General features: G+C 44.1%; 1 protein-coding gene across 1 annotated transcript; it reads right to left on the bottom strand.

Moving 5' to 3' along the window:
• Window positions 1-410: 410 nt before the first annotated feature.
• CD24 (CD24 molecule) lies at window positions 411-4,988 on the bottom strand. Its single transcript, XM_086317504.1, has 2 exons — window positions 4,840-4,988; window positions 411-2,068 (listed from the first exon to the last, which is right to left on the bottom strand). Exons 1-2 carry the CDS (start codon window positions 4,906-4,908, stop codon window positions 1,904-1,906), a joined length of 234 nt encoding a protein of 77 aa, XP_086173630.1. The 5' UTR covers window positions 4,909-4,988; the 3' UTR covers window positions 411-1,903.
• Window positions 4,989-14,780: the final 9,792 nt, after the last annotated feature.

Below are 14,780 nucleotides of genomic sequence, written 5' to 3'. Positions count from 1 at the left end.
GACCATCCATACTCAGTCACAGCTCATGACTTGCCACTCTGGCCTGTTTTCCTCACAGCACTACTTGCCAGTGTACTGCCTATTTGTCATTATGCATACTCTTTTTCTCAATTATAGTAAAAAGCCTTGTCGAGCAAGTTCAGCATTCAATCAAAACTTCAGTATCCTGACACATAGCTGGCATTCAATAGTTGCTGAGTAAGGGATGCCCACTTAAAGCCTGAAAGATGTCATTTTTCAGATGAATCCTTTAATCAAGACATGTTGCTAGTTGCCAATGCAAAACAGCTTAAAATGTTCTGTTTAATAGGAAAATATTGAGGTATGTCCCTAGTGGTTTAAATACTCATACAACCATGATAAACTCACAAAGTATTCCAGGCATTGGGAAAAACTTATAATTCAATGGATTGCTCTTTCAGCCATCTCTTTTTATTTACAGTTTGTGTTTAATGCAAATCAATTTCATAACATGAAAAGTTACTATGAATCAAAGCATAAATACACAAACACAATATACAATCCAAAACAGATATACAGCATTCAGGTGTGAAACAAAAGGGAATGTTCATTCACACACACAGTAGCTTGAGATCTGTTGGATATGTTTATTCCAGTGTTGGTTTCTAAAGATGGAAAAAAAAATGACTTTGGTTTTCAAAACTACTGTGGCCATATTAGATTCTGGAATATCTAAGCATCAGTGTGTGACCATGTGAACAAAAGACTTTAGGGAGTATCTATTTTTAAAAAGGTTACTGTGCATCAAGGCAGTTGTGAGAAGATTTATTTTCCAAAATCAAGCCCATTTTAGGCTTAGGACCAGGTTCTAACTACCTAAAAATATCAAATGATAACAAAAAGTGTTCCAAATGTGGCTACTCTGATTCAGTTTAAAAAGAAGTATTTACAGAAAAGAGTATAAAAGTTTTTCTAAATTCAATGTAAGCAAGCTTCCAGTATTGACTTCACAAATATTTGATTTAGTTTGGCTCCTTCACATATTAGCCTTTTTCATTTCAAAATTTGTCAATTTTACCTTCAAAACAGATCATTTTTTTAAACTGTAAAAGTTATTCAATGTATGCAGAAATAAAAAATATTTTGAAATTCATTGACAGCAATGTACTTCTATTCTTTGTTATCTGTTTAAATGAATCTAGTGTTCTTTTTGAATAGGAATAGTATGTAAGCAAAATGTATTCATTATGCTTGAATTTGGGGTAGATTAATCCATCTTTGCCCTGGCACTATATAAAAAGTCAAATGCAATGTCAGCCCAAAGCCCCAGAGGAAAAGTTCAGTTCCCAAGAGAACAGTTGATAGCTTAACATAAAATTTTAATCTATCGTATGTCAGCATTAAATTAGTACTGCTGAAACAACACTTTGAGAATTTACAGTAACTCCTGGAAGTTTCTGCTAATGTACATACAAATAGAATCATAGAAGCTTTCTGTTTTACCTAATTGTTTTATGGCCGTATAAATTTAACAAACCAAATGCAAACTGAATCTGTTCCACAGCCCATTCTTTATCTCTAAGTAAGATAAAATCTATTCTCATTTTCAAGGTAGAGCTTTATGTGTCCATACTTCTTAAGCCACATTTAAGGAAATCATCTCAACTAATTTTGGACGTTGTCTCTCTTCATCTTGTACAGGTAACTCCAGCAGATTTAATATTGGCATTCATCATCTAGTCAGACCCTTCACATGCTCTTCAAACAAATTTGGGATCCTCAATAATTTCTGTCAATTAAATAAGGTGTGGAATTAGCAGATTTATTCAATGAAGACTTCTTTTTCTCTCTTTTTTTTTCCTTTGTCACACAGGATGTATAGATGCCATTTGAACTGGATTTAGAAGATGGTGGAGTACAGATGTTTCTTCGCCTGAGTCTCTTAACAGTAGAGATGTAGAAGGGAGACCGAGATCACAAAGAGACTGGCTGTTGACTGCAGAGTACCATCGCTTGCCTTGGTGGTGGCATTGGCTGGATGAGGGGCAGGTGAGGTAGTCTGGGAGGAGTTACTTGGTGTTACAACAGTTGTTTGATTTGAGTAAGTCTAAAATATATAAAAAGTTACACTGATCAATTTCCACATTACATTGTCTCTCCACATGCATTTTATATGCCATTAAGATAGATGATACAGTCTCAGGTTGGTTTTTTTTTCCCATTATTCCCTTACCCACATCATTTCATTCTGAATTTCTTAGTCCCACCAAGATCCTTTAGTTTCAAAAACAACTACCTAGTGATGATTAATGACTGCAAGTAACAATAACCAAAAACAAGCAAACAAAAATGTTCTTCAATAACTATGTAACTCCCAAGTGTATGACTTGACCCTTAATTCTTTATAAAGTAATAAGGAACCAAGGTAACTAACCCACTTTCTGTGATTATACTGACTTACTGGTGTTACAAATAGGCTTCTTCTACTTTCTCAAGAAGGGGGAGATTTTAAAGTTGCACTAATAATTTGGATTTTAAAATACAGTAATTTGAGACATATGTTAGGAGAATTGAGTCTCTGTCTTCCTGAATTCGCTGGATAACTTTCACCTACCTGTTTAATACAACCTTGCATTAAAATTAAGGGGCCCTGGATATCTTATCTGCTCCTTTGAAGTCTGGAAACAGTATACAGCCCTTCTCAAAAATGGCCACAATATTTGTTTTAAGTTGAAAAATATAATGAGCCTCTGCCTTAAGGCAAAATGATTTCACCCAAAGCATCAGAAAGTCGGAATGACTTCACAACAGACAAGACGGTTTGATGTTGGTTTCACGAGCAGCAGCCCTCCTGCCTGGTCACTAAGCCCAGTACTGTGGCCAAGGACCAAGGTCCCCCAGAACCCCAGTGCCTAAGTGGCATCATTCACCACACTGTTTTTCAAGTCATAAAATGCACAGTCCAGCAGGGCACATGGTAATCTCTTCTTTGTCAGGGAACAAAGGCAGATGGGAGATTTCAGCTCTCACTGCAAGAGAGGGTTTTAAAGGGCTTCTGATTACAGCTGGAACAAGAACCTGGCACCAAGCAGGTCTGGGCCACATGTATGTTTGGCTACCAATCAATTCAAAGATAAAACCATTTTATCCTTTGTTGTAAATCCATAGAAAACCCAGCTTCTTTTGTTGTAAAACCCATAAGGACATTCAGCAAACATCGACTAAAAATTTTATAAAGCCTATCTAAAATAGACTAATTTTAAAAATCTCAATGAAATCAAATATATTTATTTGGCACCTACCCAACAGAGTGTGCTACCAAGAAGAAAAGCACTCCTAGTAAAAGGAAAGCATTAATAATATGAGGAACAATTTAAAACAGGGCTCCTTATTTGGGGGCAGGACCTGATTTGGGATCCCTGAAGGTAATCTGTTCTTATCCAACAAAGCCTTGGTGCATCAGGTGAATTAAAAAAAAAACAAACCAGAGCCCAGTGCATCCATAGGAGAATCAAAGGGTCCTCCACACCAATGAAAAAAACTAATGTTAATATATGAAATTGACAGTAAACATAAATTTCCCTACTAAGCTATCAAAGATTTATTTGCTTAACCTCAAACCTCTGAAATTTAGGGGTGTGGGACGGAATCTGGCTGGGAAAGGAGATGGGGCGGGGTGGGAGAGACCAGCGTTTCCAGTGGCCACGCCCCTCCCCCACCGAGGAATAGAGAAAGGCTCGGGAGAGCAGCCGACCCGCAAAACAATAGGGTACAGTTACCCGGTCCGCGGAGCGGAAGACGAGGAGCGCACCTCTCTCAGGCTGCGCTCCCAGGTGAGCCCGGCGGCTGGATGTCTGGGGACCTGGCGCACCCAACTTTTTCGGAAGAAGTGCTAAGGAGACCCTCCTCAGAAAGCCCCAACGGAAGGCGATGGAGACCCAACCGCTCGGGCACCCCTACCTACCCTCCAAGTCCAAGCTACCGGAGACAAATGCCCCTTCTTGCCCTCCCAGCGCCCCCCAACTTCGGTCTCAGGCTCAGCCGCCGCTGGCCTCCCTCGCGGCCGCTGCGCACCCACCCGCCGGACACCGTGGGCAAGATGTGTTCCCGGGACAGAGGATCTGAGGAGGCCGCGGGGACAGGGACAAAGCCTGGCGGGGAATCGGGACACAAATGTCCCATCCGCCGCCTGTCCAGAGATAGCCAATCTGGCTAACAGAGGGTTCCGTTGGTGACTTGTAAGGTCGTCCCCAGGATAGCACAGGGTCAGGAGAGGGTCCCCCCTCCCCCGACTTCAGCCCCGAAACACGCGGGACTGGGGTGGCTTAACAGGGTCAGTAACTGGGGCTTGCTAGGGATCCACGAACTAGCTCTGAGTGGAGGATGGGCGAGAGCTGCGCCCCCCGAAGGGGATCTTCCTCTCTCTTTGTGTGATGCGCTAGGGGACGCGAAGACACTCGTACAGGGAAGCGGGGCGCTCGTGGGATCCAGGGACGACCTCCCCAAAGGGTCTGAGGTCTCTGGGTGCTCCAGGGGTAGGGAGAGCGCCTTCTTTCCCGCTCTGCATGAAAGCGGGCAGTGGGCGACAGGCAGCCTGTGAAGGGCTATGCGAAACCTGGGGTGGGGCAAGGTCCTCCTAGCCCACGCGTGTAGGTGCTTTGTTCTCGGGGCTGCCTAAAGGGTGGGGACAGCCTGCTAGGAAGTGGAAAGTGGGCTCCAAATTGCCGCCCCCTCTCCCCCCAGATCAGATTGTACTAGATTCTCTCTCCTAGTTCGGGTCCACAACCGAAGGTGGGGGCGCAGACCGGTTCCCTGGGGGCGGTCCCACCCGCCTCGGGCGCGGCCCCTGAGCCCCCTCGCCGGGCGCCAGGACCTCACCTGCGTAGGTAAGAGCAGCGCCAGAAGCAGCAGCCCCAGTCCGAGCCTGGCTACGATCGCTCTCCCCATGTCCGCTCCGTCGGTGCGCAGCGCGTCTCGCTGGATTGCAGGGTGCCGAAGGATCGCTGGCGGGGTGCAGGCAAGGTGGGGAGCGCGGCCGGCGGGCGGGACTTTATATACCGGGCCAGCCACAATAGCCGTGACGTGGCGCCGCCCGCCCACCCGCGCTCCCCTCCTCCACCGCCGCCCCCCGCGCGCGCCCGCCGGCCGCCTCCCCTCCTCCCTGCCTCCCGGCCCCGGCCGGGTTCGCGGCGCCCTCTCCTTCCGCCGGCCCGGAGACCCCGGGGCGGCAGGTGGGCGGCCGGCGCCGCCGGCTCCCGGAGGGATGCTTTATGTTTTCCCCCGGCGGGCAGTGTGCAGGCTGGCGCAGGGCGCCCAGTGACTCCCACACAGGACCCGGGGCGAACTCGTGAGCCGCACACTCCGCTCCCAGGCCCGGGCCCAAGTTTCCTTTGTTTCCCCCGACCTGCCATCTTATCCCCCCAAAAGAAAAGTCTTCAGCCTCCCGCGCAACGCGCAGCCTCCAGTCCTGGCTCTAGCTGCTGCGCGGACCCCGACTTGGGTTTTCTCAAATCTCCGCCCCATAGGAAAGGGGAGTTTTCGGGCTTTGCGGTGTCCCGGACCTGGCAAGGGGCACCGGGCGCCGGCAGGCGCGCTCCCTTCTCAGGGTGGTCGGTCGGGCTCAAAGGCGGCGCCCGCGCTCGGAGCACCGCGTGTGCTCTGCCCCTCGCCGGTCGCGCCTTCCCCTTCCCCCCGCCACTCGCTTTGTTTTTGGAGCTCCTCGTGCTCGCCGGTCTGTGAGGGTTCCCTGGGGCATCCCACGTCCGCATCCTCCCGAGAGGTGGGGAGCCGCCCACCGGGCGCAGACTGGCTGCCCTGACACTGGCGACAACTGAGTTTTGGTTCTCGGCGCTCCACCCTGCCGCCGCTGGCGGACAGGGGCGAAGAGACCGTGACCTGCCCTGACGGATGGTCCCCCTCCCCAGCCCTAAAGGCCCCTTCAGCCCTCCCCACGTGGCTTTGCTACTAGGTCCCACCCAGGGAGCGGGAACCTCCCTGGCGGTCCCTCTAGAATTCGCTGCCCCAGTGGAATTCCTGGGGACAGGCTTTTTTGGCCTCTGTTGCAACGCACTTGCTCGTTGTTTTCTGTTTAAAGAGCAAAAGCTTTTGGGATAAGGCTATTACTTTTCCATAGCTGCCATTAGGCAGTTTAATGAACTGGCGCCTGTAGGAGATTAGTCCTTATTATGCAGATTTGAGTGGAATATATTTTCCAACCATCCTACTGTGAAAACTTTCAAGAATACAGTGAAAAGTAGAAACTATTTTACTGGTGGATATTTAAAAATTTAATTTGTAATTGCGTTACTTAATCTTTTTTATTTAAAGTTTGCCGACTGTTTTCAGGTCTTGGAAGCAGAGTCCAGACATAGTAAAGCTATTGTTTAGTGGCTCAGTCCTGTCCAACTCTTTGCAACCCCATGGACTGTAGCCGGCCAGGCTCCTCTGTCCATGGGATTTTCTGGCAAGAATACTTGGGTGGGTTGCCCATTCCACCTCCAGGGGATCTTCCCGACCCAGGGATGAAACCACATCTCCTGCTTGGCAGGCAGATTCATTATGGCTGAGCCACCGGGAAGCAGTATGGCTGTAAATGTATTTAACTGTTACTTTTGCAGAACAGCCTAGTTAAACAAGGTTTGTTTTATGGGAGCAGAGTAGAGATGGAATCCACAGTACCCGGTCTGTGACTGAATGGGCTTGTGCCCTTCTGGCCAGTCACTTTAACTCAGTAACTTTCCACTTTAGTACATACTTGGGAACACAGGAATTTCTGTCCTGCACCAGCGGACTTTCCTGTTTTACAGTGTTATCACACTGTTTAGAAATAACCTGGTCTTTTCCAGGGCATAAATGGGCTGTGGCCCAGAAGTGCCTAGTCCCAAGGGAGGTCCCATAGTAAGTTCTTCAGAGAATGCTTGTTGAACTAAATGGTGGTATTCACAGGATACATTAATTATTTTGTCCTTCATCTTCTTTTCCTATTCCTTCTTTCCTCCTCCTCCCTCCTCCTTGTTACTGATTTCAAGAGATGAACTAATGGAGTGCTAAAGAAAAGACTCTAGAGCCAGCTCTCCTTGGTCCAAATCCTGGTTGTGCTACTTCTACCTGCGGCAAAAAGCCTCAGTTTCTTCATCTTTAAATTGAAGATGATGGAGACATTATTAAATTTATATAAAGGGTTATTGCGGGACTTGCCTGGCGGTCCCGTGGCTATGCCTCCACACTGCCAATGCAGGGGGCCCAAGTTCAATTCCTGGTCAGGGAACTAGATCCCACATGCTGCAACTGGGAGTTCTCATGCCACGACTAAAAGATCCTGAGTGCCGCAACTAACAATCCTACATACCAGAACGAAGATCAAAACTCCCATGTGCCGCAGCCAAAACCTGGCCCAGCCAAATTAATGAATAAATATTAAAGGGTTGTTGTCTATAAAGTGTTAGAACAGAGCCTGTCTTACACTGGGAGCTCTCAGGTAATGTTTGTTCCTGCCCTGAAGGTGCCAGGAACCTTCTTTGCAGCTGTATGATTCATGAAAGACATACCAAGCACCAAAAAGTACTTAAATCTGGTAAGGCAACTCATCACCAGTTAATGATCACGCATAATTCACAAAGCAAGACCCTTCAGATCTGTCTAGCAGTTCCTCTGGACATCCTATAAGGGGCATTACCTATGGCCATTTTGTGGCCTGGAGGCTTAACGCTCCTAGGGAAGTCCTCATTACAAACTCCCATGCTGCTCTATTTCCTATATGGCAAGAATCTCAAGTAAACCTCTTAAACCTTTCTTCCAGGTTTCTTTCAGTGAATTCCTTCTTCCTATTCATTCTTCTCTTCTGGTTTTCCATAGTTGTTTGCTTTTCCCTTTAGCCAATAATAGTTCATACTCCTAAGACTAAATTGAGAATCTCAATGGTTATCCTGGAATATTTAAGACACATGGCCAATTTACATTTTTATAAAGAAAGTATTTCATGGAATGATCTTGAAACTGATGGATTCCATAAATTGGAATCGTAGCTTTAAGTTTTAATATTTTTTCATGAGATAGCATGTGACCCAACTTTTAGATGCTAGTTCTAAGTAAAATTAAGGGAGTGATACATACAATTTCTAAATGCAGAACTGTGAAGAGTGATGAAGAACCTGAGCCTAGGTAGACTCTGGGGTCAGACCTGGACTTAAACCCTGCTCTATCACTTTCTAGGGATCTGACTTTGAGTGAGTTTTCCAACCTCCAATGACTCAATTTTCTCATCTGGAAAATGGGCCAATAATACCTGCCTCACAGGGCTATGATCTTCATTGAGATGACATGTACATTTAGCAGAGTGCCTGGCACATAGTAAGGACTCACTAAGCTGCCATTTCTACTGCTGTAGGATCTAGTAATTATAATGTGTCTTTTGAAATCTTTCATTTGTTTAGCAATTACTCTTTTTTTCAGCATCTTTGCAGGTGGTATTTTCTACGGGCACCTATGAGGTCAGTAAGGCAAACTTCATTTCTGAGGCACAGAGAAGTTAAGTTACTTACCCACAGCCACATAGCCAGTTTATAGTGCCTCACCTAAAGCCAGAACCAAGGTTTCCTGACCCAGGTCCCAAGTGTTTTCTGAGAGGCCCATCTCCCTTACCCCACATTCTCTTCATTGAGCACTCAAACAATATTTACTAGCTGAATAGGCTAATATTAAGGGAGCAGATTAATTTGCTTTTTAAGGCAAAATAGTAATCCTAATTCTAGGGGGACAGAAGATATTATTTGACATTTTTAGCAATTGTCAACAAAATGGATGTGAAATGTGATAGAAATTCCATGTATTTAATTTTGATCTATCCTGGTTTTTTAGCTAAGCTTTTGTTCCACACCCAGGAACTCCAGCTGGGAGATGGCAGTGAAGGTAACCAAGTGAAGGAGCATTTTTAGTTGAGTAGGTTTCAAGTCCCCTTGCTAGAGTTTGTTCAATCAGCAGATGATGCAGCCGGACTCTCTGTGGGGACATGCTGCCCCCTACTGGCCATATAAACCCCTCAGTTCTCACTGCCAGAAAATAAAACCCCTCTGTTGTGTGAACCATAAAAGCCTTGAAATGTTGAAGACTTGTAAAGCTAATAAACTTTACTAAAGAATCTCCTGATGAAGGTAAGAGAGTGAAAAAGTTGGCTTAAAACTCAACATTCAAAAAACTAAGATCATGGCATGTGGTCCTATTACTTCATGGCAAATAGATGGGGGGGGGCGGGGGGGGGGAGTGAAACAGCGGCAGATTTTCTTGGGCTCCAAAATCACCGCAAACGGTGACTATAGCCACAAAATTAAAAGCCGCTTGCTCCTTGGAAGGAGAGCTATGACAAGCCTAGACAGCATATTAAAAAACAAATGTCACTTTGATGACAAAAATCTCTATAGTCAAAGCTATGGTTTTTCCAGTAGTCACGTATAGATGTGAGAGTTGGACAATAAAGAAGACTGAGTGCTGAAGAAATTATGCTTTCGGACCGTGGTGCTGGAGAAGACTCTTGAGAGTCCCTTTGGACAGCAAGGAGATCCAACCAGTCCGTCCTAAAGGAGATCAGTCCTGGGTGTTCATTGGAAGGGATGATGTTGAAGCTGAAGCTCCAATACTTTGGCCGCCTGATGCGAAGAGCTGACTCATTGGAGAAGACCCTGATGCTGGGAAAGATTGAGGGCAGGAGAAGGGGGTGACAGAGGATGAGATGGTTGGATGGCATCATCGACTCAATGGACATGAGTTTGAGCCAACTCCGGGAGATGGTGAAGGATAGGGAAGCCTGGCATGCTGCAGTCCATTGGGTCACAGAGTTGGACACAACTGAGCAACAACAATCAATCTCTTAGGCGAATTTGGTGTCTCCATTGTGTTTTGACAAGGATGTAAGAAAGCCAGTCTTCTCATCCATGCTGATGGGATTATGGAATGGAATTTTATATTTATCAATATTAAAAATATATGTCCCCTTAGACCTAGCAGTTCTAATTTTAGGAACTTAGCCTACAGATATACTTACAGAAATGCAAAAGGGTATATGTTCAAGGATATTTTGCAGCATTGCTTTTAAGAGTAAAGCATTAGAAATTACCTAATTATCTGCAGATAATGTCCCAACTAATGATAGTATATCCAAATATCACAAAATATTATAAATCATTTAGAAAAGCACAATATGTACTACAAAGGAAAATATCCAAATAAATTCTTAAGTGAAAAAAAGTAATGTACAGAATAATGTATATACTAGGGAACTGTGTTTTACAAAGAGAGAAAGAAAAGGCTAGGCAGAAAGAAATTATTATTATTTCCAAAGGAATAGGCGAGAAATAGATAGTGGCACTTGCCACTGAGGAGGAAGCTGGCTGGTCAGGCCACAGAAGAAATAAGAGCCATTTTTCATTACATGCTGGTTTGTACTCCATTCACAAATAGATAAAATTATTTAAATAAAGTAATGTCAATACATTCTGTAGCTGACTCCTATAAAGCAAGTGTGTTTGCATGCCCCCTCCCACCAAGGAGCCCTCCTTCCATCATTGACAGGTTCTTGAAATTATAGTTTTGCATCAGTTCATCCATTCTATGACAACTCGTCCCATTAAAAGAGTAATATAGGTCCAATATAGAAAATTTTGGAAAATACAAAAAAATTATAGTAAAGAATATTAAAATTACCCATAGCCCACTAGCCAGAAATAACCACTAATAATAAATTTTTAATATTTTCTTTTTGATTATATACGTATATATTCAGAGTTTGCTGACTGACTTGTTTTGCTGAACTAGGAGCAAATGTGCATAAAGTTATCTTTTTTTTCCCACTCAATAGAAAATAGTAAAAAACTTAATCATAAAATTTGAAATCACATTACATGATTAATGAAATGATAGGGTGACCTGTGCAGGTGACAACCAGGGTTTCTGCAAGATCCAAATTCACCTAGGGCTTCCTGGCTTCAGTTTGGTGCACTGGGAGCAATTATCTGCTCCAAATATTGATGGGGATGATTCAGGCTTTGGGGGTTGGCAGGACTTCTGAGATAGCAGTGTCAATTTCTGGATGTTTTTGGAGCTGGGAGTACACTGGGGTATCTGCATCCCTGATCTCCAAGAAGGGATGTCTGTGGTCCCCCTGCCCAACCTTGTCCTCCCTCTATTCCCAACACCCTAGAAAGACTTTAGTTCAGCCTTATTAGCGTTAGACAAGAGGAGCCAATAAGGATGACAGCCAGTAGCATTGTATCTGAATTCGTGTTATCTCAGGACATATTTTTGGCAGGCTTTACTGTATTTTTCTTTGTCATTACATATTCTTCAAAAATATTATTCATAATGACTTTACAAAATTCTTTTTTATTGGATGTTTGTTCCTCTTATAGATAACCTCATAAACATCCTAACACGCATTTTGTTTTCATTTCTAGCTATTTTCTTATGATACATTCCTGGTTTGGATCCTGAAATAAACTGCCAAGTTGTTGTCTAGAAATGTGCACTTAAAACAGCAATGTGTGGGATTGCCAAATCCACAAATCTTTGCTAAATGTGAGAATTATATATTTTTTAAAATTTCATAGGACAAAAATCTCATTTTTATTTGCATTTTCACTATTGTTGTTAAGTCACAAAGTTGTGTCTGACTCTTTGTGACTCCGTAGACTGCAGTACACCAGGCTTCCCTGTCCTTCACCACTCTCCCAGAGTTGGCACAAACTCATGTCCATTGAGTCGGTGATGCCATCCAACCATCTCATCCTCTGTCATCCCCTTCTCCTCCTGCCTTCAGTCTTTTCCAGCATTAGGGTCTTTTCCAGTGAGTCAGTTCTTCGCATCAGGTGGTCAAAGTATTGGAGCTTCAGATTCAGTATCCGTCCTTCCAATAAATATTCAGGATTGATCTCCTTTAGGACTGACTGGTTTTTATCAGCTATTTGTTAGTCATTTGGAATTTTCTTTCTATGAATTGTTCTGCATACATTTTTCATATCCACAAAAGTGACGTGTCATGAGTGTGCTCAGGGTGAGGAGACAGTAGACTCAGATGTTACTTGGTTAGTTCATCTAGAACCTACATATGGAAGGGTTGCAGAGGTAGGTTAGTGTAGTCAGCAGGGCTTCACAGAGAGATCTGCAATATATTTTCCAAGATAGTCAGAACATGTCTTCAGACCCTGAAATCCTTGGGGGTACATAATCGCAGGTGATAAAATCTGGGTGAATGAGGGTGAGATCAGACTTTCTGTAAGCTTACTGGTCTCTCTTGACACTTGGTCTTACATACATGAGAGTAAAACAACTCTGTAGGTAAACTCTAAACATGTACTACAGGCCACAGCCATGAGACCTGGAACATCTCTTCAATCCTAGAGATACACTACACACTTCATGATTACAGGGTATGGTACCCTGAGGCACGAACTTGGTCCTCTTAATCACTTTCAGCCTCAAAGAGGAACACATCCTAGTTCAAATACATTTGGAAGTTAGAATATGTACTGTAGGTCTTAGTTGTTCACATATCTGTGGGTATCAAGCTAATAAGTTCTTGAGTCAGCTAAAAGGCTCTTCCTGTTCTGTTCTTATGTGTTGTAAGAACCCTTTGTTGGTGTTTAGTTGCTGAGTCTTGTCTGGCTCTTTTACAACCCTAAGGACTGTAGCCCGCCAGGCTCCTCTGTTTATGGGATTTCCCAGGCCAGAATACTAGAGTGGGTTGCCATTTCCTTCTCCAGGGGATCTTCCCAACCCAGGGATCAAACCCACATCTCTTGTGTCTCCTGCATTGGCAGGTGGATTCTTTACCACTGAGCCACCTGGGAAGCACTAAGAACTCTTTACATATTAAGAATCATTTGCTCATTAGAGATTCATATGAGTGAGGCGTTTGCTCATATGCTTATAACTGACAAGAGTCCAATTAAGGCTGAGGGTGGCCAGACAGTACCAAGTGTACCAATCTAGAAGGGACCCTACAGTATCATCAGAAGTAAAATGAGAAAGAAAACATTTTCTTTAAAACCATCCTCTTCAGAAAATTCTGTATGTGGTTAAAAGAAATATTTGATATGCACATGGGGAAGTACTCAATGCAGTAATATCCCAACTGTTACCTGTTTTCTTATTTATTTTGCCAGCTAATTTGTTTGAGATAATGGAGGACATGTTGAATGGTGCAGCCACTGGGAGCCCCTCTTCCTTCAATTTCTGAAACTCTTCTCTCAAGAAAGGTAGAAATGGACTTCCCTGGTGGTCCAGTGGTAAAGATCCACCTGCCAAGGCAGAAGACACAGGTTCAACCCCTGGTCCGGGAAGATCCCACATGCTGCTAAGCAACTAAGTCCGAGCACCACAACCTCCAAGCCCTTGCTCTGGAGCCCGTGAGCCACAACTACTGAAGCCCACATGCCTACAGCCTCTGCTCTGCAACAAGAGAAACCACCACAAGAAGTCTACACACCGCAACCAGAGAGTAGCCCGTGTGCAGCGAGGAAGATCCAGCACAGTCCAAAAAAATTAAGATATAAAAAAGAAAAGTAGAAATATTTTAAAGTATTGAAGGCACAACAGTTAGTCATCCTGCCCAGGGTACCCAAATACCTTGGAGACCTTCTACGTTAAAGTATTGAAGGCACAACAGTTAGTCATCCTGCCCAGGGTACCCAAATACCTTGGAGACCTTCTACGTTAAAGTATTGAAGGCACAACAGTTAGTCATCCTGCCCAGGGTACCCAAATACCTTGGAGACCTTCTACGTTAAAGTATTGAAGGCACAACAGTTAGTCATCCTGCCCAGGGTACCCAAATACCTTGGAGACCTTCTACGTTAAAGTATTGAAGGCACAACAGTTAGTCATCCTGCCCAGGGTACCCAAATACCTTGGTGACCTTCTACGTATTCTCAGCACTTTTTTTCTGCCCCAACAAGCTACATTAGCACCAGTAGCTCTGTTAGTTGTTCCGTCATGTCTGACTCTTTGCGACCCCATGGACTGTAGCCCACCAGGCTCCTCTGTCCATGGAATTTTCCAGGCAAGAATACTGGAGTGAGTAGCCATTCCCTTCTCCAGGAGATCTTCCTGACCCAGGGATCGACCCTGGGTCTTCTGCATTGCAGGTATATTATTTACCATATCAGCCACCAGGGAAGCCCAGTAACTCTGGACAGCAACCAATTCCCAGGGGAGTCATTGGGAGCACAAGTCTGGGGAAAGTCAGGCCTTCAAAGGGCATGTGGTTTGAAAGAGTTTCCTAGAGTTTAAGATCACTAGGGATAGCATTATAGCTTTATTAATTAACCACAGAGGGTATAACATAAGTTATAAAGCATTAATCAGTAAAAGGCATACCTATGACCCAATGAGTAAACACATAATTCAAAATAATTAGCATTTATTCCCTGGTTGTGTAGCTGCCATTGCAAATAAGGAGTTTCAAAATATAGTGCTTAATTTGTAATTTTTTCCTTTAATTGCATCTGCCACCTGCTGTTAATTTGAAGCAAATTAAACCCCGAAGGCAGCATCCAAAAGTAAGAAGACTAAGCAGATTTCAGCTTCGGGCAGAAATTATACAACAGCTTCCCCCATCTTCAAAAGGGTGAATCATTCTTTTCCAGATGTGACAAACTATTTTCTGATGAACTGTTTCCATAGCATACCCCAAGAAGTGACAGGTGATACTCAGGGTATAACAATCAACTCCCTTCAGCATGCTGGGTTACAAAAGCTCCATGAAACCCTTATCTCCCTGGGGTTCTACACCAGTGCTGTCCAATATCATTATAGTGCAAGCCACATATTGT

This window comes from Bos grunniens, chromosome 9, assembly GCF_055505025.1.
Source record: "Bos grunniens cultivar Pamir isolate PY7600 chromosome 9, Bosgru_T2T1.0, whole genome shotgun sequence".
NCBI classification, from domain to species: Eukaryota; Metazoa; Chordata; class Mammalia; order Artiodactyla; family Bovidae; genus Bos; species Bos grunniens.
This window is presented reverse-complemented; position numbering and strand designations above follow the sequence as displayed.